At 43.7% G+C, this 27,582-nt stretch overlaps 2 protein-coding genes across 6 annotated transcripts in view; one reads left to right on the plus strand and one right to left on the minus strand.

The window, feature by feature from the left end:
- LOC308293402 (protein NLRC3-like) overlaps positions 1-2,679 on the minus strand; it is a 48,433-nt gene extending 45,754 nt beyond the window's left edge. For all 5 annotated transcript variants that reach the window (XM_080735900.1, XM_080735897.1, XM_080735898.1 and 2 more), the window contains exons 1-3: positions 2,562-2,679; positions 2,389-2,469; positions 2,141-2,196 (exon numbers count right to left, since the gene is read on the minus strand). In XM_080735900.1, the coding sequence (XP_080592026.1) occupies positions 2,141-2,196; positions 2,389-2,393 (61 nt within the window). In that variant the 5' untranslated portion in view covers positions 2,394-2,469; positions 2,562-2,679. The remainder of the gene's footprint in view (positions 1-2,140; positions 2,197-2,388; positions 2,470-2,561) is intronic.
- The window catches only part of LOC308292279 (ankyrin repeat and IBR domain-containing protein 1-like), a gene marked incomplete at its 5' end in the record, with an annotated part of 135,520 nt that overhangs the window by 89,321 nt on the left and 18,617 nt on the right, over positions 1-27,582 (plus strand). Inside the window, 10 exon segments of the mRNA XM_080734594.1 lie at positions 19,481-19,563; positions 19,565-19,588; positions 19,592-19,705; positions 20,508-20,596; positions 21,612-21,756; positions 22,094-22,254; positions 22,961-23,049; positions 25,282-25,412; positions 26,692-26,826; positions 26,980-27,066. Coding sequence (XP_080590720.1) covers positions 19,481-19,563; positions 19,565-19,588; positions 19,592-19,705; positions 20,508-20,596; positions 21,612-21,756; positions 22,094-22,254; positions 22,961-23,049; positions 25,282-25,412; positions 26,692-26,826; positions 26,980-27,066 — 1,058 coding nt within the window.

A 27,582-nucleotide genomic window follows, 5' to 3' on the forward strand; every position in this document is an offset into this window, starting at 1 on the left:
ACTCACTAATAGGTAGGTTAAAACACAATTTGCTTTGACACATGAAGATATAATCATACGGTGTGACACTAAATCATTAGGTGACATTCCAAATAGTGAAAAATCATACCTTTATTAATGATGAAACCAAAAAAGATTTTATGGAGTACATAGAAAATAGTATCAGGAAGAGTCACAAATATTTGTGTAATTTTAGAGAAAGTTTTGTCAGAATAAATTTAAAATAATTGAAAGATCGACAACATGGGCCTCACACAGAGTGTTGATTATGAAAAAGAAATACAGATTTAATTAATTTTCACAAAACTATAGTGGATCACAGGTTAGTTATGATAAAGGACTTTGATAAAGTGAGTAACTTAATGAAGGTGTACTCCATTTTCATTTTATGAACATTATAGTCATGTCACACCATATGACGATTTTAGGCACAAGTACAACAAACTGCTGAATAAAGTCTGATTCCAATAAAATATCTAAAAACAAAATGTGTTTCCATAAAGTTGAGAGTGAGTAGAACAAAAGTAAATAATTTTTATGCCTGCTATTTAAAGTTTTTTTAAAAACACATTTTTGGGGGCGTCACGTCACTGACCCACATACAAAACATTATGACCACACCTGGGGGTCTAATAGGGTAATCTTAACTCCATAGACATATACAAAATAGAAGAAGAAAAAAAGACAAACCTATGGCACCACAGTATTACTACTAATGACAAATATGCCTCTTCTACAATAACTCTGTTTTTTCTGCCACATGATGCTGCACTGAGATGCCACCTGTTGGTCAAGTTGGGTAACTGCACTTCAGTGACCACAATGATAATATGTCAATAATAAAAGTCATGCAAACACCAACACACTGACTGAACTGAGCCGGTTGGTTCTGGAGAATGAATAAATGGAAAAAACATGGACCTGTAAGGGTCCATTTAGAACCCACTGGAGGAACCCTGGGGGTCCCTGGACCCAAGTTTGAGAAGCACCGCACTGAGCTCATTTCATAGGTTTAGTAAAAGTGGAAGTATGCTTTCTTTATGTTTCCAGGAATATAAATTATGTTTTCCTTCCTTCACCCCCAGTGGGACTCAAACCCAGGACCTTCTAGCTGTGAGGTAGCCTGGGATCGCTTCCAATTTTGGGCTTTTGATCCGGTCGGGAGTGGATGGCATTTTGTAGTAAAAACGGATTACAAATTGGCCGGTTTGGTAGTTCCTGCCAAAGTGTAGTCTGTTTTGACTACAAAATGACATAGGATGCCATCCAGTCTAGACCGGATCAACTGGTTTAGTAAACGAATACCAGGCTTTCCCCCAGAAAGCCTGGTGACGCGAGGTTAGCTGTGAGGTAACAGCGCAACCAACTGCACCACCATGCCCCCTTCTGTCAATTGCATTATAGGGGGAAAGATTATTCAAAAAAACAAACAGACAACCTAAAAGTTCTCAGTACTTTTCCGCCTTCCTAGAAATGTAAGAGTAAGAGAATCTGTAGGCCTACTTATAAGTTCAGTATAAGTAAATGTACTTGAGCAATGTCCACAACTGCAAAATAATGGCATATGTCTTCATAATACAATAGGCATGTCATTCAGTACTCTTTGGATATACAATACATACGGTATACCATGTTATCATAAGTAGGCCTATATAAGTAACAGCTGCCAATTAGAGACAGCACAATACTTATTTTTGACTCATTTTTGGGGCATCCCAAGTTGTTGAAACCCTCTAACAACCAGCCTGTGGTGTCCAAGGCTGCCAAATATAAAAACAAATAGTCTGCAGCTCTGAGATGATAGGCCTATGTATGTAGAAGTGGTTGGTATTTAATGACCGTGGTCATAAAAGCTTCCTCTAAAGCTAGGGTCAAAGGTGTCTCTAATACAGTTACTTATTACTTATTACTCTCTCTCTCTCTCTCTCTCTCTCTCTCTCTCTCTCTCTCTCTCTCTCTCTCTCTCTCTCTCTCTCTCTCTCTCTCTCTCGCACGCACGCACGCACGCACACACACACACACACACACACACACACACACACACACACACACACACACACACCAGGTCAATGTTCAACCAGATTGTGTGACTGGTAAGATATGACACCATGTTAGCCTCAGGATCCAAGGCATTACTCACCTTGCTGTGTGTCTTTCTCCGTCTCTCTCACTCTCCCTCTTTCCTGTCTGTCTCCACTGAAAATGATCAATAGAGACAGGAAAAAAAAGATTTTTTTCCCCCCCTTCTCCACCAAATCTCTGCCAAAAATAGCCAATCTACAAGTTCACAATGCGTCACAATGCCACACGTTTCCTCTCCAGAATGGTGTCTTTATTAACATTATTAAAGGGATGGTTCACCCCCAAAAAATACTTTAGATTACTCACCTCATGGAGATTTTAATTCATTCGTCTTGTTTTTGTTGCGTTTGATGACCAGCAGTGGTTCCATATGGAGACACAAAAAGCCTGCGACAAAAACATAGCAATCAATCGATGTCATTTTGTGAATTAACTATTCCTTTAACACCAGACATAGTGTAGTGTTTAAAATCACTTACGCTGCAATATTTATGCTTTGATCCGTTTGACGTGGCAAAACAAAATGGAGTCCAGTCTCTTCAGGTGACGGTGAATAAATTCACTAACAGTTGTGTTGTTCTCAACCATAGAGTTATGATATACCTAGAGGACGTACTGCCCCGCCCCATTATGAAACAATGTGGTACATTGACCTGCAGCCATATCTCTCTCTCTCTCTCTCTCACACACACACACGCACGCACGCACGCACGCACGCACGCACGCGCACGCACGCGCACGCACGCGCGCACACACACACACACACACACACACACACACACACACACACACACACACACACACACACACACACAGCTCTGCAGGCATGCAAACAGACCCAGTAAACACTAGCCGTCATTTAGCCCAATGGTTATGGTTTAGCCCTCATTTGAACCGTCTATCGTCAGTCTGTCTATAGACCGATTGTAGCTGATTACATTTAATCCATTATTCCATACTTGTTGATTAAAAAAATAGCTTTAATATCCACACCTGGTTTTCAAATATTGGACTAAAGTAATTTTAAGAGCCAATTTCACTATATAGTCTAGTTGAGTTGTAGCCGTCATCTGAACGCTTCCATGTAACGATATATTACCGTCTAGGACAAACGTGTGTTAGACCATCTTTTTTTTTAAATACATTTTTATCAAGTTGTTCATTATCGGATGCTAACAGTATCTCCCGGTTCTACCTTAATAGTTGATTGCGTCCACTGAGCAGTTTCTGGCCATTGCACGTCTAAAAGACGTGCTGGTCAATACCTTTGAAAAATTCTAAAAGTGTAATAAATAATTGCATAATGCCGTGGTACGCTGCTCATGACAGCATACTATTACTCTGAGTTACATAATTCATTCTGACACCAACAGCCACAAACACACAAGACTGCATGTCTCCCACCCCCACCATACGATAATGATTGATTAAATAAAATCGTTTTATAGCTATGCATCAATATAAAGTAGTTTGTGTTGTCAAACAAATGCACCGACCTCAAACGAACAGCGGGAGGGATATGTCAACTACTAATAGCTGCTGGAATACACACAAGTAACAAGCTGTGCCGTGGTCTAGGGGTAGCGCACAGGTTTCATTAATAGAAGGTCCGGAGTTCGAGCCCCGGCGACTCCCAGTGTCAAATAATATCAGTGTAAGAAATCATTACAAATACGATCAGCTGCGGTGGTTCGAGTAGCATACGGTGCTCAGAACGAAGGAATAGTGATTTTAAACCCTGCTGGCTGCCTACATTTTCACTACTTTCGGCGGCCGCTAGGGGCCGCTAAAGGCGTTTAAATGACGTTGATGTATAGCCGTTGAAAAAACTTTAAAATTTAAACTCGTCACAGACCGGATCTAGCTAGACGTCCGGTTAGCTCGAAGACGTCATTTGAACGCGATTTAACACCCAAATTGCTTAGTGGGGACCCAGTTAAACACAGAGTGCATTGAGTACCAAACACCTTTAGCAGAGTGTTATACTACACTAGAGTCAATCAGTACAAATCTATACGCTCACTATTGAACAAGATATTAACATTAATTCCCTGACTGAGGCTTTCAGCTATCAGGAAGAAACCAAAAATAAAATACACTGAGAAGACACACTTGCATATTATAACCACACCTTGGGGTCTATTGGAGTGATGTTAACTCCATAGACACATACAAAACATATTATAACCACACCTGGGGGTCTATTAGAGTAATGTTAACTCCATAGACACATACAAAACATATTATAACCAAACCTGGGGGTCTATTAGAGTAATGTTAACTCCATAGACACACACAAAACATATTATAACCACACCTGGGGGTCTATTAGAGTAATGTTAACTCCATAGACACATACAAAACATATTATAACCACACCTGGGGGTCTATTAGACTAATGCTAACTCCATAGACACATACAAAACATATTATAGCCACACCTGGGGGTCTATTAGAGTAATTTTAACTCCATAGACACATACAATACAGAAGAAAACACAAACCTATGGCACCACAGTATTACTACTAATGACAAATATGCCTCTTGCCACGTGATGTTGCACTGAGATGCCACCTGTTGGTCAAGTTGGGTAACTGCACTTCAGTGACCACAATGATAATATGTTAATAATAAAAGTCACACAAACACCAACACACTGACTGAACTGAGCCGGTTGGTTCTGGAGAATGAATAAATGGAAACACATGGACCTGTAAGGGTCCATTTAGAACCCACTGGAGGAACCCTGGGGGTCCCTGGACCCCAGTTTGAGAAGCACCGCACTGAGCTCATTTCATAGGTTTACTAAAAGTGGAGGCCATCCTTTCTTTACGTTTCCAGGAATATTATGATTAATTACAGAAGAAAATGAACTTTTACACAATATTATTGACACACTGACCTTACATGTCCTGTACAGTAGGCCTACGTACGTTCAGGTGGGGGTCCTGTGTGAGAACCATTGACTTAAAGACAGTAAAATAATTTAAATTAAATGATTAATAAAATATTAAAACCATTTAATTTTGTTGAGAGGACCCTCAAGGACCTGTAAGGGTCCATTAGACACTCAGGCCTACATAAAGTGGTTCCTGTGTAAATAAGCCGTAAAGCTGACCAGGATCTCCTTTTAGTTGACCTTGTACCAGTGGTTTGTGCTGTCACGAAACTGTACTTTTTCCTATTGCAAACTTCTAATACATTCTTCAATCAATCAACCAGTGATAAACTTTCTTGATCATGGCAGGTGTACTACATTATAATTAATTGTATATTAGTTTACATAAAGTGTGATATTCATGGCAGGTCTACTACATTATAATTCATTGTATATTAGTTTACATAAAGTGTGATGTTCATGGCAGGTCTACTACATTATAATTCATTGGGAGTTTGTTTCTGTTTGGTTAAAATAATGTTCCCAGTTAGTTTGTTTATGATCTAAAGCAGCATTTCTGCTATGTCTACTTCTGCGGGGAACTCCGGGGCAGTGCACTGTGTTTCAACCCGGACAAGATAGAGGGGAGGACGGGAATCGTTTCCGTCCCTCTCTCTCGTCCTGGTTGAAACACAGGGTAAACAGAGCAGAGAGCGAACGAACACTGCGTTATTATAAATACAATAATAGAGCTTTTAACTGTGTTATAAATATAATAATAGAGGTTTTCACTGTGTTATAAATACAATAATAGAGCTTTTCACTGTGTTATAAATACAATAATAGAGCTTTTCACTGTGTTATAAATACAACAATAGTTAAGCCGTACACGATAGGGAGTTCCAATAGAAAAATATAAGCCTCGTGTACAATATAGGCTCGAAGTACACGCGAGCGTACACGCCCCCATAGTTATAATGGGGCGTGTACGCTTGCAACTGGGTGTCGTGTACGGCACCTGTGCCGACTACAATTTCCCAATGGAGGGCAGCAGAGAGCCATTTTGTTGAGATCTAATAGGCCCATCCACATGTTTTACAGATCTAATTGGCCCATCCACATGATTTGTAGATCTAATTCCATCAGCAGTTCCATACCATGATTTGTAGCTCTAAATCCATCACCTGTCACATCCACATGATTTGTAGATCTAATTCTAAAACCAGTCACATCCACATGATTTGTAGATCTAATTCTAAAACCAGTCACATCCACATGATTTGTAGATCTAAACCATACCACAATTTGTAGCTCTAAATCTATCACCTGTCACATCCACATGATTTGTAGATCTAATTCTAAAACTAGTCGCATCCCCATGATTTGTAGATCTAATTCCATCGGCAGTTCCATACCATAATTTGTAGCTCTAAATCCATCACCTGTCACATCCACATGATTTGCAGATCTAATTCTAAAACCAGTCACATCCACATGATTTGTAGATCTAATTCTAAAACCATTCACATCCCCATGATTTGTAGATCTAATTCCATCGGCAGTTCCATACCATAATTTGTAGCTCTAAATCCATCACCTGTCACATCCACATGATTTGTAGATCTAATTCTAAAACCAGTCACATCCACATGATTTGTAGATCTAATTCTAAAACCATTCACATCCATATGATTTGTAGATCTAATCCATACCATAATTTGTAGCTCTAAATCTATCACCTGTCACATCCACATGATTTGTAGATCTAATTCTAAAACTAGTCGCATCCCCATGATTTGTAGATCTAATTCCATCGGCAGTTCCATACCATAATTTGTAGCTCTAAATCTATCACCTGTCACATCCACATGATTTGTAGATCTAATTCTAAAACCATTCGTATCCACATGATTTGTAGATCTAAATCCAACGGCAGTTACATACATAATTTTTAGCCCTAAATCCATCACTTGTCACATCCACATGATTTGTAGATCTAATTCTCAAACCAGTCACATCCACATGATTTGTAGATCTAATTCTAAAACCATTCCAATCCCCATGATTTGTAGATCTAATCCATACCATAATTTGTAGCTCTAAATCTATCACCTTTCACATCCACATGATTTGTAGATCTAATTCTAAAACTAGTCGCATCCCCATGATTTGTAGATCTAATTCCATCGGCAGTTCCATACCATAACTTGTAGCTCTAAATCTATCACCTGTCACAAAGGCTCTGGTGGGCTGTTTTGGGCTCTGGTGGGCTGTGCTGGGCTCTGGTAGGCTATACAGGGCAGTACTGTAGTATAGCCTAGACATGTTCATGTAAAACTATTGGCCGTGTACACTAAGGCATGTAGAAACTAGGGCCCGTGTACACAGTGGATAATCCCATCAACGAGGAGCTACAGGACTGGCGGGAGCCTTGAGCAGCCCGGTGGAGACTGCTGGAGTCTGGTGCAGTCCTGTGCACCCTGGTCTGGCCTATAACAGCCAGATCCAGCCTACTGTAGGCTAGTGAAGCCATCTAAGCTCTCCACTTCCCTAATCTATTCTCCCACTGTGCTGGACTTGGATGTGCTGGGCTGTGCTGGACTCTATCAGGCTCTGGTGGGCTGTTTTGGGCTCTGGTGGGCTGTGCTGGGCTCTGGAAGGCTATACAGGGCAGTACTGTAGTATAGCCTAGGCATGTTCATGTAAAACTATTGGCCGTGTACACTAAGGCATGTAGAAACTAGGGCCCGTGTACACAGTGGATAATCCCATCAACGAGGAGCTACAGGACTGGAGCCTTGAGCAGCCCGGTGGAGACTGCTGGAGTCTGGTGCAGTCCTGTCTACCCTGGTCTGGCCTATTCAAGCCGGATCTGGCCTGTAATGGCCTGGTGTAGCCATCTAACTACCCCCCTTCCCTCGCCTATACTCCTACTGGGCAGGACTGGGCTTGACTTAGGTTTGCTGGACTCTATTGGGCTCTGGTGGGCTGTATTGGGCTCTGGTGGGCTGTGCTGGGCTGTGCTGGGCTATACGAGGCAGAACAGTACTAAAGCCCAGACATGTTCATGTAAAACTATTGGCCGTGTACACAAAGGCATGTAGAAACTATGGCCCGTGTGCACAGTGGCTTTTTCCTTGACCTTTCGAGTTAGGAGTGTCGTAGAGACACGAGACCGGGTTTGTTGGATTCAGCGTCAAAAAGTAAGTCAGAATAAGTGTATTTTATCCGAAAGAATGTGTAATCGTGTTGGTGGCGTGCAAATTTCGTGTCTTTTTCGCAATCGTAAAGGGTTCAAATTGTCGGAGAGACACGAAACCCATTCCATCGGATCAGGCATCCTTCAAATATGAAAAGTGTTTCCTGCGTGAAACAAACGGGTTTTTTTAGATTTTTTTATTGATTTTAAGGACAAAAATCCGGGTTTCGGTGTCTTTTTCGCAATCGTAAAGGGTTCAAAGTGTCGGAGAGACACGAAACCCATTCCATCAGATCAGGCATGCTTCAAATATGAAAAGTGTGTCCGGCCTAAAACAAAACATATTTTTTAGATTTTTGTATTCATTTTAAGGACAAAGGGCCCGTTTTGACGCCTAAAACGACCCTTTCCCTTGACCGTTCGAGTTAGGAGTGCCGTGTACACAGGATCTACAGAGCTGGCTGGAGTATGGAGCAGCCTGGTGGAGTCTGGTGCAGTCCTGTGCACCCTGGTCTGGCCTATTCAAGCCGGATCCAGCCTACTGTAGGCTAGTGAAGCCATCCAACCTCTCCACTTCCCTAATCTATTCTCCCACTGTGCTGGACTTGGATGTGCTGGGCTGTGCTGGACTGGACTCTATCAGGCTCTGGTGGGCTGTTTTGGGCTCTGGTGGGCTGTTTTGGGCTCTGGTGGGCTGGGCTGGGCTCTGGTAGGCTATACAGGGCAGTACTGTAGTATAGCCTAGGCATGTTCATGTAAAACTATTGGCCGTGTACACTAAGGCATGACTTCTATGTAAACCATACTATATGGACAGTTTTTTTCTGCATGTCACTATGATGGAAAGCATCTTCAGCCTCACAATAACCATATTGAGTTACCACATGATTTTGTGTGCACGCCACAGCCAATAGTTTTACATGAATATTTCTAAGCTATAGTACAGTACTGCCCCATACAGCCTAACAGAGCCCAGCAAAGCACAGCACAGCCCACCAGAGCCCAATACAGCCCACAGGAGCCCAATAGAGCTCCAGCACACCTAAGTCCAGCCCAGTCCTGCCAAGTAGGAGTATAGACCAGGGAAGGGGGGTAGTTAGATGTCTCCACCAGGCCATTACAGGCTGGACCTGGCTTGAATAGGCCAGACCAGGGTGCACAGCACTACACCAGACACATCACTGTGACATCACAGGTGATATCATAGGTGACATCACCTATGTAAAAGTCCATATATGGGTATTCCCAGAATCCCTTTTATGCCCATGTATGAAGTTCCCTGATGTCACTGATATATACTATATCACTGGCCAGATGGCCAAGACATGGCCCATATCTGTGTGGCTGGTTCAGACAGGGATCTCCATGTATGGGCATAAAAGGGATGTACTATATACAGTACATGGATCTCCATATATGGGTAACTGGTCCGATATACATCACTGGCCAAATGGCCAAGAATTGGCGCGACCTTGGCAAGGTCGCATGTCGCCCTGAGGCGTCTTACTAGTAATAAACATTATTTGTAGAGCACCTTTCATGACATGAAATGCTTAACAAGGCTGTACTTGGTCTCCACTTATGTTTTACTTCTACATCAAACCTCTTTGCCTAAAATAGCCGGACTGCAAGCTCAAGCTTGTAGATCTGCTATTTCCCTCAGAATAGGGGTGTAATGTACACCGTTCCCGTCACACAAAGATTCTGTTACAACAGAACTAAAGACGTTCCTATCACACATTCTGTTACAACAGGGCCCCCTGCAGTAGCTCTGAGGACCCCCTAGGGGTGCCGGACCCCCTATTGAAGACCCCTGACCTATCCCATAAATGGTAAATGGTGCATTTATATAGCACTTTTATCCAAGGCACTTTACATAGATTGTGCACTACATTCACCCATTCACACACACATTCATTACATTCACCCATTCACACACACACATTCATACAGCGATGGCAGAGGAAACCATGCTTGGCACCAACCTGCTCATCAGGAGCAGTTAGGGGTTCAGAGTCTTGCTCAAGGACTCTTCAACATTAACTCAGGGGGAGCCCGGGATCGAACTGGGAACCCTTCGTGTTCTAAAGACGGACCAACATACTATTATGAGTGTGGGCAGATGTAAACAGGCATACAAGACAACACTATGTGGTGTTTCTAGTTCATGGCAGGGCCGCTCCATTTGGTTCCATTAGTACACTCTGAGTTACATATACCCATATTAGGGTCCATTTGGTTCCATTAGTACACTCTGAGTTACATATACCCATATTAGGGTCCATTTGGTTCCATTAGTAGGGTCCATTTGGTTCCATTAGTACACTCTGAGTTACTTATACCCATATTAGTGTCCATCTACACCAGAACATGCCTAGGCTATACTACAGTACTGCCCTGTATAGCCTACCAGAGCCCAGCCCAGCCCACCAGAGCCAAAAACAGCCCACCAGAGCCTGATAGAGTCCAGCACAGCCCAGCACATCCAAGTCCAGCACAGTGGGAGAATAGATTAGGGAAGTGGAGAGTTTAGATGGCTTCACTAGCCTACAGTAGGCTGGATCCGGAGCAATAGCTTGTAGATCGGCTAATTGAGTATTTTCCATATTTCTTTTCCCGGTGGCGCTGGGGTCCCTGGGGGTCCCTGGAGCTCCAGGGGTCCCTCGGGGCCCAGGCGGTGGCCCTGCCGCCGGGGACCCCCTGGGTGCCGTCCCCGTCTCTCCCGGTCGCTCCGGGGCCGAGTTAAAGCCTTTTTAGCGGACTGCAGTTGCAGGGGTCTGCCACTAGGTGGCGCTCTATGAACGGCCGTCTCCGGGCCGCCGAGGCGGACGCGTGGGTACCGGCCCCAGCTCTCCCGGTCGTTCCTAGATCGAGTTACAGCATTTTATTTGCGCTGCAGTGGCGGGGGGTCCTCCACTAGGGGCGCGACCTGGTGCGTCGTTCCGGAGCACCAGGAGTCGTGGTCCCCGGGAATTCCCTGTGAGCAGCCCCTTTGGGGGGATCATTTGGTCATTTTTTAGCTTTTTGGCGGTGGTCCCCGGAACTCCAGGGGGTCCCTGGCTACTCTGCAGTCCCAGGCCGAGGCCCCAAAGTCGGACAGGAGCGGAGGTGGTCCCTGATCGGTAGTCCCCGGACTCTGCAGTCCGAGGCCAAGGCCCCAGAAACCCCTCAGGGACCCAGAGAGGTCCCCGAACCACACTTTGGGAACCAGCCAAGGACCCCTTTGAAACCCTGTAGGGCCCCCCAGAGGTCCCCGAACCACACTTTGGGAACCAGCCATGAATGTACTAGGCTGTTGTGAACCAGCCATGGAAACCCTGGGGGTCCCCAAACCACACTTTGGGAACCAGCCAGGGACCCCCTGGAAACCCGGGGTCCCCACCAGGCTGCTCAAGGCTCCCGCCAGTCCTGTAGCTCCTCGTTGATGGGATTATCCACTGTGTACACGGGCCCTAGTTTCTACATGCCTTAGTGTACACGGCCAATAGTTTTACATGAACATGCCTAGGCTATACTACAGTACTGCCCTGTAAGTTAGGCGATGTGCATATGCTATTCCTTTGGTCTTGGTTGCAAACACACCAACAAAACACAGTAAGTCCAAATGGAAAACAAACACACTTTGCTCTGAGCTCAAACATGCTTCTCTCCTAGTGAACTCCAAAGAAAGACTGAGGCCACTTGGCAGGAGGCACTGATCAAAAGACAGGCACTAATTGACCACACCTGGCTTGGTGACCTGATTGGTAGGCAGGTGATGGTTGGTGTAGTAGTGTGTTGACAGCAAGGCTTATACAGGCCAACCAAACTGTGTCCCTGGCAGGTGCTTGTAGATCTGCGAGGTGCTTGTAGATCTGCTGTATTGGGTTGAGCCCCCCTCACCCAAAAAATATTTATGGAATAAATACATTAAATATATATGAATATGTGAAGGACAACTGCCTACATGCGGCTTACTTTGAATATGGATGGACAGAAGTTTTAGATTTTTACAATATGTTTGGAGCGATTTATTACAGATTTTATGCCCCTCACAAGTTTGGATCATGCACTGTACACGGGCAATAGATTGTGATTCTGTCTGTACACGGTGGGCTGTTCCAATAGCTTTGAAAATAGCCTGCCACACTGTGGAAATGTGCTTGAACTGCAAGATTCCTAGCAGTTATAATAAGGAACACATAAAAAGGAATAAAAGATCATCCAGACGGCTGATGGGCGATCAAGTGGCGTCCATACGTAGATGGGGTCCCAGAGAACATGCAAAGCCCACCCCCTTATTTTTCACGCCCACAGGATCCATATGGTGGGCCATGGAAATTTGGTGCCGTACACCAGCAATAGCACTGGTTGTCGTGTACGCAAATAACGATAGGGGTAATAATAGAGCTTTTCACTGTGTTATAAATACAATAATAGAGCTTTTCACTGTGTTATAAATACAATAATAGAGCTTTTCACTGTGTTATAAATACAATAATAGAGCTTTTCACTGTGTTATAAATACAATAATAGAGCTTTTCACTGTGTTATAAATACAATAATAGAGCTTTTCACTCACAAAGCTTTGTGGAGGAGAGAGAGTCGTTGCACAACAGTCTGTGGAAAGAGAGTGAAAGTGTGTTTTCTACCAGGAGACATTCTGGGAGAAGGTAATGTTGTTTTTGTTGTTTTATTTTCCTTTTTGTTGTTGTCGTATAATTATGCACTGACAATATAATATTATATCAGCACTGAAAAGACACTTAGAGGAGGCTGCTGCTCGAAACTGCTGAATGAAGACAAAGCCTATCTTTACCTCCACAAACCTTTCTAGGCTAATATGAGTTTAAAGAGAAAAGGATCCTAATTGAAACAAGCCATAGGCTTTTTTAAAGGTGTATCATTTTAGTTGAGCTTGTACCAGTGTACTGTACTGTCATGAAACTGTACCCTTTCTTATGCAAACTTCTAATGAAGTCTTTCATCAATCAATCAACGTTATGAATGTCACTAGGCCATGCTTCTTGCAACTTTGTGAGCTTGTAGATCGGCTATTTTCACTATTTTGGGATTATCTCGAGACCAGTTTAACTCGAGACGGCGTCAGTCGGCGTCCTGGTAACAAGCTAAGGAGACAGTGCCACCTCTCAAAAATATGTAGGCCTACTTAGACATTTCGAAGAGCTTCCTGGTGGATATATTACACTTTTGGAGCAAGAATGGAGCACCTTATATTTTGCATTTGTGCATGTTTTGGAGCAGTAAGGGGATCAAACGGCCTCACCGGCCGTCCATGGGCTATGTTAATAAATAAATAAATAAAGTATGCTTTCTCAAGTTAAACTGGTCTCGAGCTAAACTATAACACCGGCTACGGGCAAGCGTCTAATTTCTCTACACACTAACAGAGTGTGGTCACTGTCCCAGGACAACAACCACACTAACAGAGTGTGGTCAAAGCGACCACACTAACAGAGAGTGGTCACTGTCCCAGGACAACAACCTCACTAACAGAGTGTGGTCACTGTCCCAGGACAACAACCACACGAACAGAGTGTGGTCAAAGCGACCACACTAACAGAGAGTGGTCACTGTCCCAGGACAACAACCACACTAACAGAGTGTGGTCACTGTCCCAGTAGCCTCGGAAACCCAGGTTTTTATTTTGGCGTTAGGAAGAAAAATAAAACTGTCCCAGTGTCCCAGGCGACACCAGCCCAAAACCCAGGCAGAGTCTGGGGACCATCCTGTCCTTAAAAACAACCCCACTCACACTGGGAACTAATTAAGTAACAGCAAACACAACCTTATATGGTCCTTTTCCTTCCTGTAGCAATGTGTTTCTGGAGGAAGATGTCAGACATCAAGGCAATTGATATCTGATTAGAGAGATATTAATACAAAATACTTTAAGAGATTAATCCTAGATTAAATGGCCTTTATGCTGGCGCCATCTTTTGGCCAAACTCTCCACTTGGACACAATATGTGTCAAAATGTAATGGACAGATTGTCATGGAACTTGATCAATGCATTCATGATTCCTGGGAGATTAACCCTATTAACCCTAACCAAGTGTTCCAATGACCTTGATCCTCTAGCGCCACCATCAGGTGAAAATAATGAAGAGCTGCTTGATTATAGCAAAAAAAAGACACAATTAAAATTGGTCAATATATTTACTCCTTGAAACCAAAGTGTTAACAAACACATGGAATGGTTTTATATCTTTCTTGTCGACCAAAAGGCTCTCTTTCCATCATCTTGGCTCAGATCAGAACTAAACATCTCACAGTCTGACTGAGATTGAGTTTGGCTTTTTAGTTTTTTAATGTAAAATAATGATCTTTTCAGCCCTACTTTGATCACTCCCCTCACCCAGGTCAACAAAGGCTGCTTACAGTATGTGATCAAATACCATCTCTCATCCTCACTTGTTAGTTTGGTGATTTTGTTAACACATGACACATCAAAGTCTGTACAGCCCTACAGTAAAGGGTGGGGGTTATAATATAATTGTTGGTGAGGTAGGCTAATTAGGAAGCTTGGTTGCAAAAAAACATTAAAAGCAGATTGGCTACTTTCACCTTATTCACATTATTTCCATATTCTTGACACCACTAGGTGTGAAGTCATTAAAGTCCTTGTTGAATTGCTTCATTTCAGAGCAGTGTGTGGAGTCCAGACTGCAGGTGAAGATGAACTCTCCAGACTCAGCCAGGGCCGTTTCTATTAAACAGGAGGAACCTGAAGATCAGCCACACTTCAGTAAGTTTAACCACTTGAACCCTAGCATCGCTATGCAGGGGGAACATGTGCTGAAAGTAGTCCATCTACAAGCTCACAACTTGTTGAGTATTATGTTTTTAATATTGTTTCATAACTTCATGATGAAGTGAACCCATTGAGACTGTGTAACAACATTACTTGTATTTAGTTTAAAAATCATTCTGGCGTGGTGTTGACTCAAGCAGTGCCAACTAAGCGCTATGTTGCTTTTGTACTATTCACCATGGGCTGTTGAATATAGCATGTCTGTAGAAAATGGTAGAGGAGAACAGAGGAGATACAGGGCCTAAAATTCTTTGACTTTTTTTAGTTTTACAATTTTGGGAAAAAAAAAACATTTTTAAATTGCTCAAATAACTGATCTACAAGCTCACAACACAGATCATCAAAGGCTGCTTACAGGGGACTGCCCATAAGTCCGAAGGTTCATTAGTCTGAATTTATTTAGGGTTAATGAGGTTAGGGTTAGGGTTGGGGTTATGGTTAGGCATAGTATTCTTAACAGATTCATTTAGTTCGGACTAATGAACCAAATACCATCTCTCATACCCACTTGTTAGTTTGGGGATATATTTTGGATCACAGCCCAGTTTTTGAACTACAATTGGTTGTATCCTATGCTTCCTCTGTTTTACATGAAACCCTTTGTAAAACACATGACACATCAAAGTACTGTCTATAGTAAAGGGTGGGGAGTATAATATAACTGTTGGTGAGGTGAGGTTGGCATAGAAGGAAGCATGTTTGTAGAAACATTAAAAGCAGATTGGCTACTTTCACCTTATTCACTTTCAATTCAAACTTTATTCAAGACACTCATATAAGGGTCATTCATAATTCATAGAAGCAAAAAAAGAAGAAACTAGAAGCAGTGCTCTTCCGAGCACAGGTCTCCACCAGGCCACACAAATCGGCCTGTTATAGCGCCACCATGAGGCTGATTTAAAAAATGTGGGGCAGAGGTTCTGAATTAGCATCCAGGGAGTGTGTGTGCTCAGTTTGGCAGCGATCGGGCCAACGGCGCCGGAGATTAGCTGGTAACAACCAGGCCACACAAATCGGCCTGTTATAGCGCCACCATGAGGCTGATTTGAAAAATGTGGGGCAGAGGTTCTACATTGGCATCCAGGGAGTGTGTGTGCTCAGTTTGGCAGCGATCGGGCCAACGGCGACTGAGATTAGCTGCACACAAACTGCGAGGACACACGGACACACGGACGGACGGACGGACGCACGGACGGACGGAGGGGAAAACATACTCTCCCTCAGCCTTCGGCTGGTGGAGACAAAAACACACCAAATAAACAAAGCATGAACAAACAAGGAGGACATAAAAGGCAGGACATTCATCCTTGTCTCTGCACATACAGGCTAGAGCTCCAGTGGCTCCATAGCTTAGATCAGGGGTTCCCAAACCTTTTGGTCTCAGGGCACCCCATAAATATCTTTTTTAATCCGAGGCACCCCTACATTATAATTTTCACTCCCAGCACCTTAAATTTATAGCATATCGTCGTTGTCGGGTGGAAAGTTTGGAAACCTTGTATGTTCAAAACCGTTCGTTTTGTATTTATCATCTATAAAATGTACTAAACTAGTTAAAACAGCAGATCTACAAGCACACAACGCCTCGCATCGCAGTTCCTTCCTACATACACCTTCCATTCTAGGCTGAAACATAAAAAGGGCTTTATCTATGAATGAGATGCAAAGAACGCCAGGGAAGCAGAGTTCTGATTGTTTTCACGGCGACACTTTACCGCGATGGTCGGCCCCGGTTTGGATTTTAGTTTCGCGAGCGTTTGTAAACAAATGGATTATCTTCCTCAATCGTCAGTGGACACTCACGTGCACACGCACGAAGCTTCCGAGGCTCTTCAAAATAAAGTGTGAGTGAACGGCGGCAGCAGCATCACCTTAGAATAGAACCCACTCCTTGCACATACTGTAGGTGCCATCCTCTAACTACTAGGAGCAGTCCTCTGGCTGAAACGGAAGCCCACAACCCCTTGTTGCCTTCCAGTCCAGACTGACTAAATGATAAACACTGTCCCTTGTTGCCTGGCTTCCAGACTGACTACCAGTAAATGGTAAACATTGTCCCTGACTGTCGATGGTTTCTGAGATTGCACTGGCATTGTTCCATGGCTTCTGTTTAGGGATGGGACGATATGAGAATGTCATATCACGATTATTGTGACAAAAGAAATCTCAATATTATCGCAATAATCAAAATCTATTATCCTGGGGCCAAACATTTGCCAAACAATAAAAAATCTACAAGCTCACAAAGCGTTGTGAGCTTGTAGATCGACTATTTTTTGGCAAAGACATTTGATAGAGAGTGAAAAAAAGACTGTATCAAGTACTTATATTATAAGTACCTTTTACCAATTAGATAGATACCTTTATTATAGAGGGTTTATTATAGAGGGTTTAAGTGGTACAGGATATGCAGCTCGGCAAATAAAAGGTGATTTGATCCCAGTGGATCAATGGACGATATCACGATAAATGAAATCTCCACGATACGATTATAGTGAGTGTTTTTTTATCACGATAAACGATAATATTGCGTATCGTCCCATCCCTACTTATGTTGCACTACACCTTGGCCCACCTATACCGCCTTCTCTCAATCAGTGGTGTAAAGTAGCTCAATACATTTACGCAAGTACTGTATCTTTAATCTTTAATTTAGCAAATGTATGTCTGTCCGTCCGTCCGTCCGACCATCTGCATGCTGACGTCACTGATACTACACAGTTTCGCTGCCACGGTAACCGTCTGTCTGCATGCTACTCTGACGTCATACTCTGACGTCATAGTACACGGAACACGGAACATCATGTATGGGCATAAAGATCTGCCCAACGCATACTCCAACATGGAACACCATATATGGGCATAAGGATCTGCCCAACGGGCACTCCAACATTACTTCTGAGACTCCTACATCCAATCCCTTAGATACTGTGCACACGTTCACACCACCCGGGGCACTGGTTTAAGTTACATTTTAAGATTCTTTTCCTTTACTGGTGTATTGCCAATTTTCAGTACTTTTACTTCTACTCCACTACACCTCAGAGGCAAATATTGCACTTTTACTTCCGCTACAGCTTTTTTTTTAAACCTTTGTTACTGGTTACTTGTAAATAAAAACGATGATTATTATTAGAAAATATATGTTGACCACTTCAGCCCTATATACAGTACATTTCCTCCATTTGAAAATAGCAGATCTACAAGATCATTTGAAGACTTTTTCCACCACTGCTCGCAATAATGTTTTCCTTCTCTCTTTCTCTCTCTCTCTCTCTCTCTCTCTCTCTCTCTCTCTCTCTCTCTCTCTCTCTCTCTCTCTCTCTCTCTCTCTCTCTCTCTCTCTCTCTCTCTCTCTCTCTCTCTCTCTCTCTCTCTCTCTCTCTCTCTAGGACCACGGTGGCACAGTCAGTAGCGATGTCGCCTCACAGCTAGAAGGACCTGGGTTTGATTCCCGCTGGGGACGCTGTGGACGCTGGGGGGGGGGGGGCCGTGTTCTCTCATCTGTGTCATCAGTGCCCAGGCCCTAAGTGTGGTTGGCAAAAGGGCCTTTCTGTGTGGAGTTTGCATGTTCTCCCCGTGTCCATACCCTCACAAAAAACATGCAGTAATCCTGGTCTCTATACTGCCTCCCCCTGGACAGCCGGGGCGCCTGATGGAGGGGAAAGGAACTGGTTGGAATAACGTTTTGCGTCCCTTCCACGCACTACATCCAAACCGGGGAAATCCCCAGGTTGGCAGAGGGAGAGCAGAGCCCAGGATTACAGCTTAGGAAATTGGCACTGGGTGAAAAATGGGTTACAAAATCGTTAGACTAACCTAACGCGGACATTCTATGGCCCGACAGATCTCACCGCCTCCTCCAGTGTCTGGGAAAGGACGTGGTGGGGGGAGCGTGTCGCTGTTACTACATGTCATCTTTTCGACACCCGACTCTAACCCTCACCCTAACCTTAACCTCCGTGGAGTGAGTCTCTAACCCTACGGTCGAAATGATGGGCGTTCGCAAAAGCGAGATTTCCCCATGGAGGGGGACATGACTCCTGCTGCTGTCCTCTTTGAGTAAATAAGGAAGTGATCCGCAATAGAAAACGAGTGATAAATCATAGCGATTTTTTAATTATAATGGATAAGCCTAAACAAACCAGTTCACATGAACAATACTGATGTAAAATAAGATATCTGAACGGCTACATTTATTTTATAGACAATTAAAATGTTGTGAGCCACAGTTACAGGGGGGCTATCCCAGGCTTTTCTTTCTTGAAAAGTCTGGATCCTGAGGCTACAAAATCATAGGATAACATTTTTAAAAAATAAACACAAATGTTGATTTAGTAATATAACTCTGTGTGTGTGTGTGTGTGTGTGTGTGTGTGTGTGTGTGTGTGTGTGTGTGCGTGCGTGCGTGCGTGCGTGCGTGCGTGCGTGCGTGCGTGCGTGCGTGCGTGCGTGCGTGCGTGCGCGTGCGTGCGTGTGCGTGTGCGTGTGTGTGTGTGTGTCAGACTGGGACAGGGAGAAGCTCCTAGAAGCGTGGATGTCGGACGCGGAGGGCTGCTGCCAGCGCAGCGGCGTGACCATGCCCACCCCCCCCGCCCAGCGGGTACAACGCCTGAGACACCCTGCCCTCGCCCCGGACCCCCCGCACCCCCCGCTCACCCCTCACCCTCACCCTCACCTCACCCACCGGCAGCTGTCTCACCCCACCCGACGAGGAGGGCCTCGCCACGGTGAGACAGAACCTTCCATGTTCTTTTACGCCATTAACGCTATAGATTTTAACCACTTTAACCATTATTTTATGCTTTATCTATTGAAAAATAGCAGATATACAAGCTCACAGCGCGGCGCAACATTTCTGAACATTTTTGAAAATATGTGCAAGTCTTTGAATATTTTTGACTCGATTCTATAAATGTCTTCTAAATCCTTCTTCTAGATCAGTGATTCTCAAACTTTTTCATGTCAAGGACCCCCAAAATGACATGTATTTGGCAACAGACCCTCATTTAAAAATATGTTGTTCCAGGGACCCCCCAGAAGCAAATATTTTAGTTACAAAAAAAGATGTATAAAGATTTGCAAAAAGGGACACAATTTTCAATTGCAGATATACAAGCCTACAGCGCAGCACTCGGGTGCCGCGCTGTGAGCTTGTACCAGCGCACCAAAATAGAATAGATTGATTGGCATTGATCAAACCGATTGACTTTCAAGTCATGATATCTTATTTTGGAATCCTAACAGACCTTGGGTACAGATGTCCATTGTCAGTACTCATATTTGGAAGCCTGGGCCATGTACATACATTTACCACACAAGTGGCCTAACAATCACTGGCATGTCAAAGAGCAAGGCCAAACAACTCGCTAAATATTTCTCTGTTTCAGCAGTCATGGGAAGCTTGTCTGTGTGGAGGAGAAGGTGCTATGTGTATATGAACTATCAACCCCGTTACATTTGTTATCCCTGTAAATTAATTGTAATTTGTGAATCCAAATAAATAATTAAAATGTGTGTGTCCTCCTGCAGTGTGGGATCTGTCTGTGCTCCATCTCAGTGTTTGAGGACCCAGTAGACATGTCCTGTGGACACCAGTTCTGCAGAGCCTGCTGGGAGGGGTAAGAGAGACTGTACTAAGCATGCATACTTACAGTAAGGCCTGTCCATACTGTCTCCGACCACCAGACTTTTTGTCAGAGAGTTCGGACTTTACGACGTGCAGCTTTCCGAACTCTAATTTGAGGTAATGTGTTTCAGAAGTTGCAAGTGACGTCATCTTGTAGTTGAACCGGATCTTTCCGATGAAAGGTTCAGTGGTCGTAGAGAGTATGGACAGGCCTTTAAGGGTCATTCCCACTGGGCAAGATAAAGATGGAGATATGGTGGATGGTAGTGTCTACACTAGACAATACCATCCACTTCAATTAAGAAAGATATTTTTTTATCTTTATCTTTATCTTGCCTGGTGGGAATGACCCTTTATCCTGGTCATTTGTTCTGTTACCAAGGCTTTTTTTAATTGTATTTATTGGTATTTATTTGTTTTGTATTCATTTATTAGCACATATTGAAGTACAAGAAAACAATACATTTATATGACATATTGTGCAGGAGAAGTTAAGTTATTAGACAGATGTTCATAGTTGCGACTGTAGGTCGCTATTTTGTATGAAAACGTACAGCTCATGTCCGTCTGTCTGTCACACTCAGGCTCAATATAATATATGGCCAAGACACTTGCGAAATGGTAAATTTGGGAAAATATGGCCACAGCCAAAGCACCAGCGCTCACCCAGCAGTCTGCTGTCACCCAGGGGAATGTGTGCACGTGCCCATGTGCACGCCGCCATGTGCACCCATTCTCACCCTTAGGGTGTCTTACTAGTTTAGCTGGTATCCTATAGCTTAAATGTACTGTACAGATCATTACGTTGATGCTATATAGTTCAGACTGATGCTAGGTTATGGGTTTACCTGTGATTCTAGTTCACTGAGACACTATCACTGTGTCTCTGCCATTTGAGGCATGTGTTCACCTTGATTACTGTAAATTCACTATGGATTAGGGCGTCTGCTAAATGCCTACATTGTAAAGTGTGTGTGTGTTTGTGCGTGCGTGTGCGTGTGTGCCAGGTTCTTGAACGTGAAGATCCAGGAGGGAGATGCTCACAACATCTTCTGTCCAGCCTATGACTGCTACCAGCTGGTCCCTGTGCAGGTCATAGAGAGTGTGGTGTCCAGAGAGATGGACCAGAGGTACCTGCAGTTTGATATCAAGGTACACACACACACACACACACACACACACACACACACACACACACACACACACACACACACACACACACACACACACACACACAAACACACACACACACCCTCCAAACCTTCAAATCCGCCCTCCAAACCCACCTCTTCGAGATGGCTTTCCCCAGCTACTGTAACTCCATTGCTTTTTTTCCGAGGTCTTAGCCTTTTCTTAGTGTTTTTTCCCCGTAATAAAGTGGTTCTTTTTCTTTGTTGTTTTCCCATACCCCCCGTGTAAAGCGTCTTTGGTTAATGAAAGCGCTATATAAATCGAACCATTAACCTCTCTTTGTTTTGTGCATTTCCAGGCGTTTGTGGAGAACAACCCGGCCATCCGCTGGTGTCCGGCGGTGCGCTGTGAGCGGGCCGTCAGGCTGAGCCGGCCGGGACCAGGAGACAACGACCCTCACACCTTCCCTCTGCTGCCCTCCCCTGCTGTGGACTGTGGCAAAGGTCACCTGTTCTGCTGGTAATACCCTACCCTATACTATACTACTACACTACACTACACTAACACTACACTACACTACACTACACTACACTAACACTACACTCCCCTGCTGTGGCCTGTGGCAAAGGACACCTGTTCTGCTGGTAATACCCTACCCTATACTATACTACACTATACTGCACTAACACTACCCTGCTGTGGACTGTGGCAAAACGATCTACAGGCTCACAACGTGTCACAATGTAATGTCAATGTCGATATCATCTATTTATATCTAGATGCTTAAGATCAGTTAGAACCCGGTTTTAGACGAACGTCTAATAGCTGACCACGACTCACTGGGTCTCTCTCCCTCTGTGTCTTTCTCTCTCTCTGTCTCTCTGTGTGTCTCTCTCTGTATCTTTCTCTCTCTCTGTCTCTCTCTATGTCTCTCTGTCTCTCTCTCTCTGTCTCTCTGGGCGTGTCCACATATCTAGCTCGTAAAGCGGCATAACGCCCCTGCCTATAGCAGCATTACTCCCTTACATTTGAACCATCACACTTGAGTGTCAACAAAGTGACGTTCTTCCTGCGTTTAGGTATGTCCCATTGATTAGTGTTTAGGTTTTCGGTCCGAGACTTAACGCTTCTTCTGGGTTATTCTCTTAACACGGGAGTGGATGGGGGTCAATGCATCTGCCTCTGACTGTCTGAACGTACCCTCTGTCTCTCTTTCTCTCTCCAGGGAGTGCCTAGGTGAAGCTCATGAGCCGTGTGACTGCCAAACATGGAGGAACTGGCTGCAGAAAGTCACTGAGATGAAGCCTGAGGAACGTACGTGTTGTTGTTCACTGTTCACTGTCACACGCCACGCTGACATATAGAGTCCTAGTTGTTGTTCACGGTTCACTGTCAGACACTTAGTTTTTAGTTTAGTTTAGTTTATCAGCACATTATTATAAAAAACATTGAACAATACATAATGAGGATACAAAATACTGTGCAAGGAGAGGAAGAAGCCAATCAGGCTTATTTGGAATCCTTTCCTGAAAGAGGTCATTCATTAAACAGAAGTTCACCAGGAACAATACAACATACACGTTATGTAAGAGCACTAGAGCAGCTGTGCAATAAAGAAGTAAAAACTCTAAATCCTAGTTGTTGTTCACTGTTAACTGTCTGACACCACACTGACTCACAATCACATATAGAGTCCTACATCATAGATACATAGCCTGGGGAATTCCTGGGGACCACCCACTCCTGGTGCTCCAGAATGGATGCAAAAGTGGTGACGCCCCCAGTGGAGGACCCCCTCCACTGCAGCTCACATAAAATGCCTTAACTCGGGCTAGGAGCGTCCGGGAGAGCCGGGGCCGGTACCTATTCGTCCGCCAAGGCAACGCGGAGACCCCACCCCTCATTTCTCACATGGCCCTCTTCTAGCGCCACCTTCAGGCCGATTTTTAAAACACATTTTTGGCCACTGCTCCTACAGTTTTTGCCCTAAAATCATGCAAATCGCTACACAGTATGTCTACACTCATCCCATCAACATGAATCTGTCCCATATAGCGCCACCTTCAGGTCGATTTTTAAAAACACATTTTTGGACACTGCTCCTACAGATTTTGCCCTAAAATCACGAAAAGCACTACACAGTATGTCTACACTCATGTCATCAACATGGATCAGGAAGATTTTGGAATAACAAATTTGTGCCCTATTTGTGGACATAAGCGACCAACGGTCGCTTATCTCCCGATTAGGGAGTCTTACTCTTACTGGTAGTGCTACTTCAGGCTGCTAACATGTTTCAGCACAGAGCTTGCCTTCCTCAGAGCATCATGAAAACATGACTCTGTCAGACTGTTGTTGTTATGTCTTGTATGAAGTCACCTCCAGGTACATGCACTACATGAGACTAGAACACATGTACAAGTATTAGTAAAAACTATTCATGAAACAAATGTGATCATTGCAGTAATAACTAAGCTATTGATTGATTGATTGATTGATTGATTGATTGATTGATTGATTGATTGATTGATTGATTGAAGAATGTATCAGAAGTTTGCATAGGAAAAGCAGTTTCATGACAGTACAGTTTACTGGAACTAAAAGACAAGTCATGTATTTTACGCTTGGTTGCACTCTGAAAATAGCGGATCTACAAGCTCACAGCGATCTAAATCTGCAGTCTAAATGAACACTGGTTGCATCATCACAGTATATCACAGGTCTCTATAATGCAACAAGTGTCCAGCATGGTATTTCATGGTTTGTTGCTCCCTCTAGTGGCATTATCTTGTACAGGTTTTGCTTCAACATAATGTTTTTCAGCATACTGAACATTTCCTGCAGTTTTGTGTCGTTTTGTATGCCTTTCCACAGGGACAAGTGGGCTTATAATATACCATTGGTGCAATTGCAGTTGATAAGGTTCATGTTAAATTATATTTTTAGTTTTATTTTCTTACCTATACAGTAAGTAGATTTGAGCCTAGAAACTAGATGAATCTGACATTGCAATAAAAAAAAACCTTCTGCAGATTTACAGTTTACAGTTTACAGTTTAGGTATTTAGCAGACGCTTTTAATCCAAAGTGACTTACAATAAGCAGATAAAACATCACAGTAATAAACAAGATAATAATGTCAGTACATCAACAGCAACTTAAAAAATGCAAATGATATATATATCTAGGAAACAATATAATCAGTCAAGGAAATAAAAGTTCTAAAAAACCTCAAAACAAATGCTAACTAGCTTCATGTATGGTCATTGAGTGTTTCAGTAGTGCTATGGTCTGGCAGCTATTTGGTCTGGCAGCGCTCAGTTGTGATTGGATTTCATTCCCTCTGATGTTGTGAGGGACCAATCAGGGCCCAGTTGCAAATATAGGGTGGCTTTATCACCAGAGGATTTTTTTTTCCTTTCTTCTGTCTGTGTGTCTGTGTGTCTGTGTGTGCGTGTGTGCGTGTGTGCGTGTGCGCGCGTGTGTGTGTGTTTGGGTGCGTTACTGTGTGTGTGTGTGTGTGTGTGTGTGTGTGTGCGTGCCACAGTGGCGGGTGTGGGCGAGGCGTACGAGGACGCTGCCAACTGTCTGTGGCTGCTGACCAACTCTAAACCCTGTGCCAACTGCAAGTCACCCATCCAGAAGAATGAGGGCTGCAACCACATGCAGTGTGCCAAGGTACACGCACACACGCGCACACACACACACACACACACACACACACACACACACACACACACACACACACACACACACACACACACACACACACATCCAGAAGAACGAGGGCTGCAACCACATGCAGTGTGCCAAGGTGCACGCACGCACGCACGCACGCACACCACGTACACACGTTTGCATTACTCTACAAAAATGGCGATGATTTTATGAATGCCATTCTTGATTTTTTTTATGTGTTTTACTTTCGTCCTCTCTGAACTTTCTTTGGATTGACGAGGCCAAAAAAACACTTTGGACGTTGGTTGAACTATTTTGAAGTGCAAAAGCCCTTCAACTACTAACCTCACATCACCAGTCTTTCCACCTGGGAGGAAAGCCTGCTATTGGTTTACAACGGGCCATGTGATCCGGTCTAGGTGTGGCCTAAACCGTCCAGCAACAAGCAGAAGAAGCAGCGTTGCTTTCTTTTGTTCCTTCCTGTTTGTTTCCCCAATCCCTGTTTAAATGCTAGAGAAGTGTAGTCTTTCCAGTCGCTGTGAGTTGGACTAAAAGATGGATATACCAAATGAACTTTTCAAAAAATAAGCACAACTACTCAAGGGTTTTATTGGGCAGGTCCTAAAATGATGCCCTTGAGGGCAGGGAATTGTTTTGGGTTCAAACTGATTTGGGTTTGGTAGTTCAGGACAAAGTGTAGTCCGGCTGATGACTACAAAATGACGTAGGTTGTTTCCGCTCCCGACCGGTTCCGAAAATTGGAAGTCCTCCCAGGCTATTCAACTACAGTGGTAAAGTGAGGGAGTTTCAACTTCGGTGCAAGTTCATGTCACGAGATCCCAATGATTTTAGAACGTTTTACGCGGGCTGAAATGTAATTAAATAAGTAATTGAGGAGTGAGTTGTCATTTAGAGCAATTGATAGTAGCTCAAGTTTTCTCTCTACCTTTCTTTTTAATTCTTTTACTTTGTTTATTGGATTTTCGATTAAAGCATAAGAGATAAACAGCGGTACATTAAAATCGGCATAATAGGTCAGCACCCCTTGCTGCCACAGCAAGCCCATTATATCAAAGCTCCACCAGACCTCACAAGTCCTTGATCAGAGATGGATTCAAATTATGAACAAACTGAAAGAATGGACCCCTGTGTGCCTTTCTTAATAATGTCTCTACCATTCTCTCGCTTTGTCTGTCTGATTATCCTCTCTCTCTCTCTCTCTCTCTCTCTCTCTCTCTCTCTCTCTCTCTCTCGCTGTGTCTCTTTGTCTCTCTGTCAGTGTAAGTATGACTTCTGTTGGATCTGTCTGGAGGAGTGGAAGAAGCACAGCTCGTCTACAGGAGGATATTACCGCTGTACTCGTTATGAGGTCATCCAACACCTGGAGGAGCAGAGCAAGGACATGACCGTAGAGGTACACATGCACGCACGCACGCACGCACACACACACACACACACACACACACACACACACACACACACACACACACGCACGCACGCACGCATGCATGCACACACACCAGATTGACTTTCACAGAAGGTGAGTTTGTGTGTGTGTTTGTTTCAGGCTGAAAAGAAGCACAAGAGTTTCCAGGAGCTGGACCGCTTCATGCACTATTACAGCCGCTTCAAGAACCACGAGCACAGCTACAAGGTAACACACACACACACACACACACACACACACACACACACACACACACACACACACACACACACACAGCTACAAGGTAACACACATCTCCTCACACACAATTTAGTGTCGCGTGGCCAGAATGTTGACTCCCGCGATTTGTAAATGCTCCCGTCATACAGTCCGGGGTAACGTAAGAAGAACCATGAGTACCCGGTTAAAACGGAAGTGAAGCCTCCTCCTCACTTCCGTTTCGTTTTTAAACATCGCGCACATTTATGCGCACGTTTATGCTAATATAAATAATATAAATGCATTGCATTTATAATATAAATGCTGCTTAGTAGAAAGGACATTTTAGAATATATTTTCATGAATGGAAATGCTCCATTACTCGCCGTTCAGGAGCTGTAGTTCCAGACTCTATACAGTATAGCATTCTGAGATTGTGGAATAGTTGTCTGGCTACACACATTTTAACCATTCATTCACGTCCACACTAAAGGAAATTGCATAGAAGGACATCAATATTTCAGG

This window comes from Nannobrachium achirus (assembly GCF_963921795.1).
Source record: "Nannobrachium achirus genome assembly, chromosome: 10".
NCBI classification, from domain to species: domain Eukaryota; kingdom Metazoa; phylum Chordata; class Actinopteri; order Myctophiformes; family Myctophidae; genus Nannobrachium; species Nannobrachium achirus.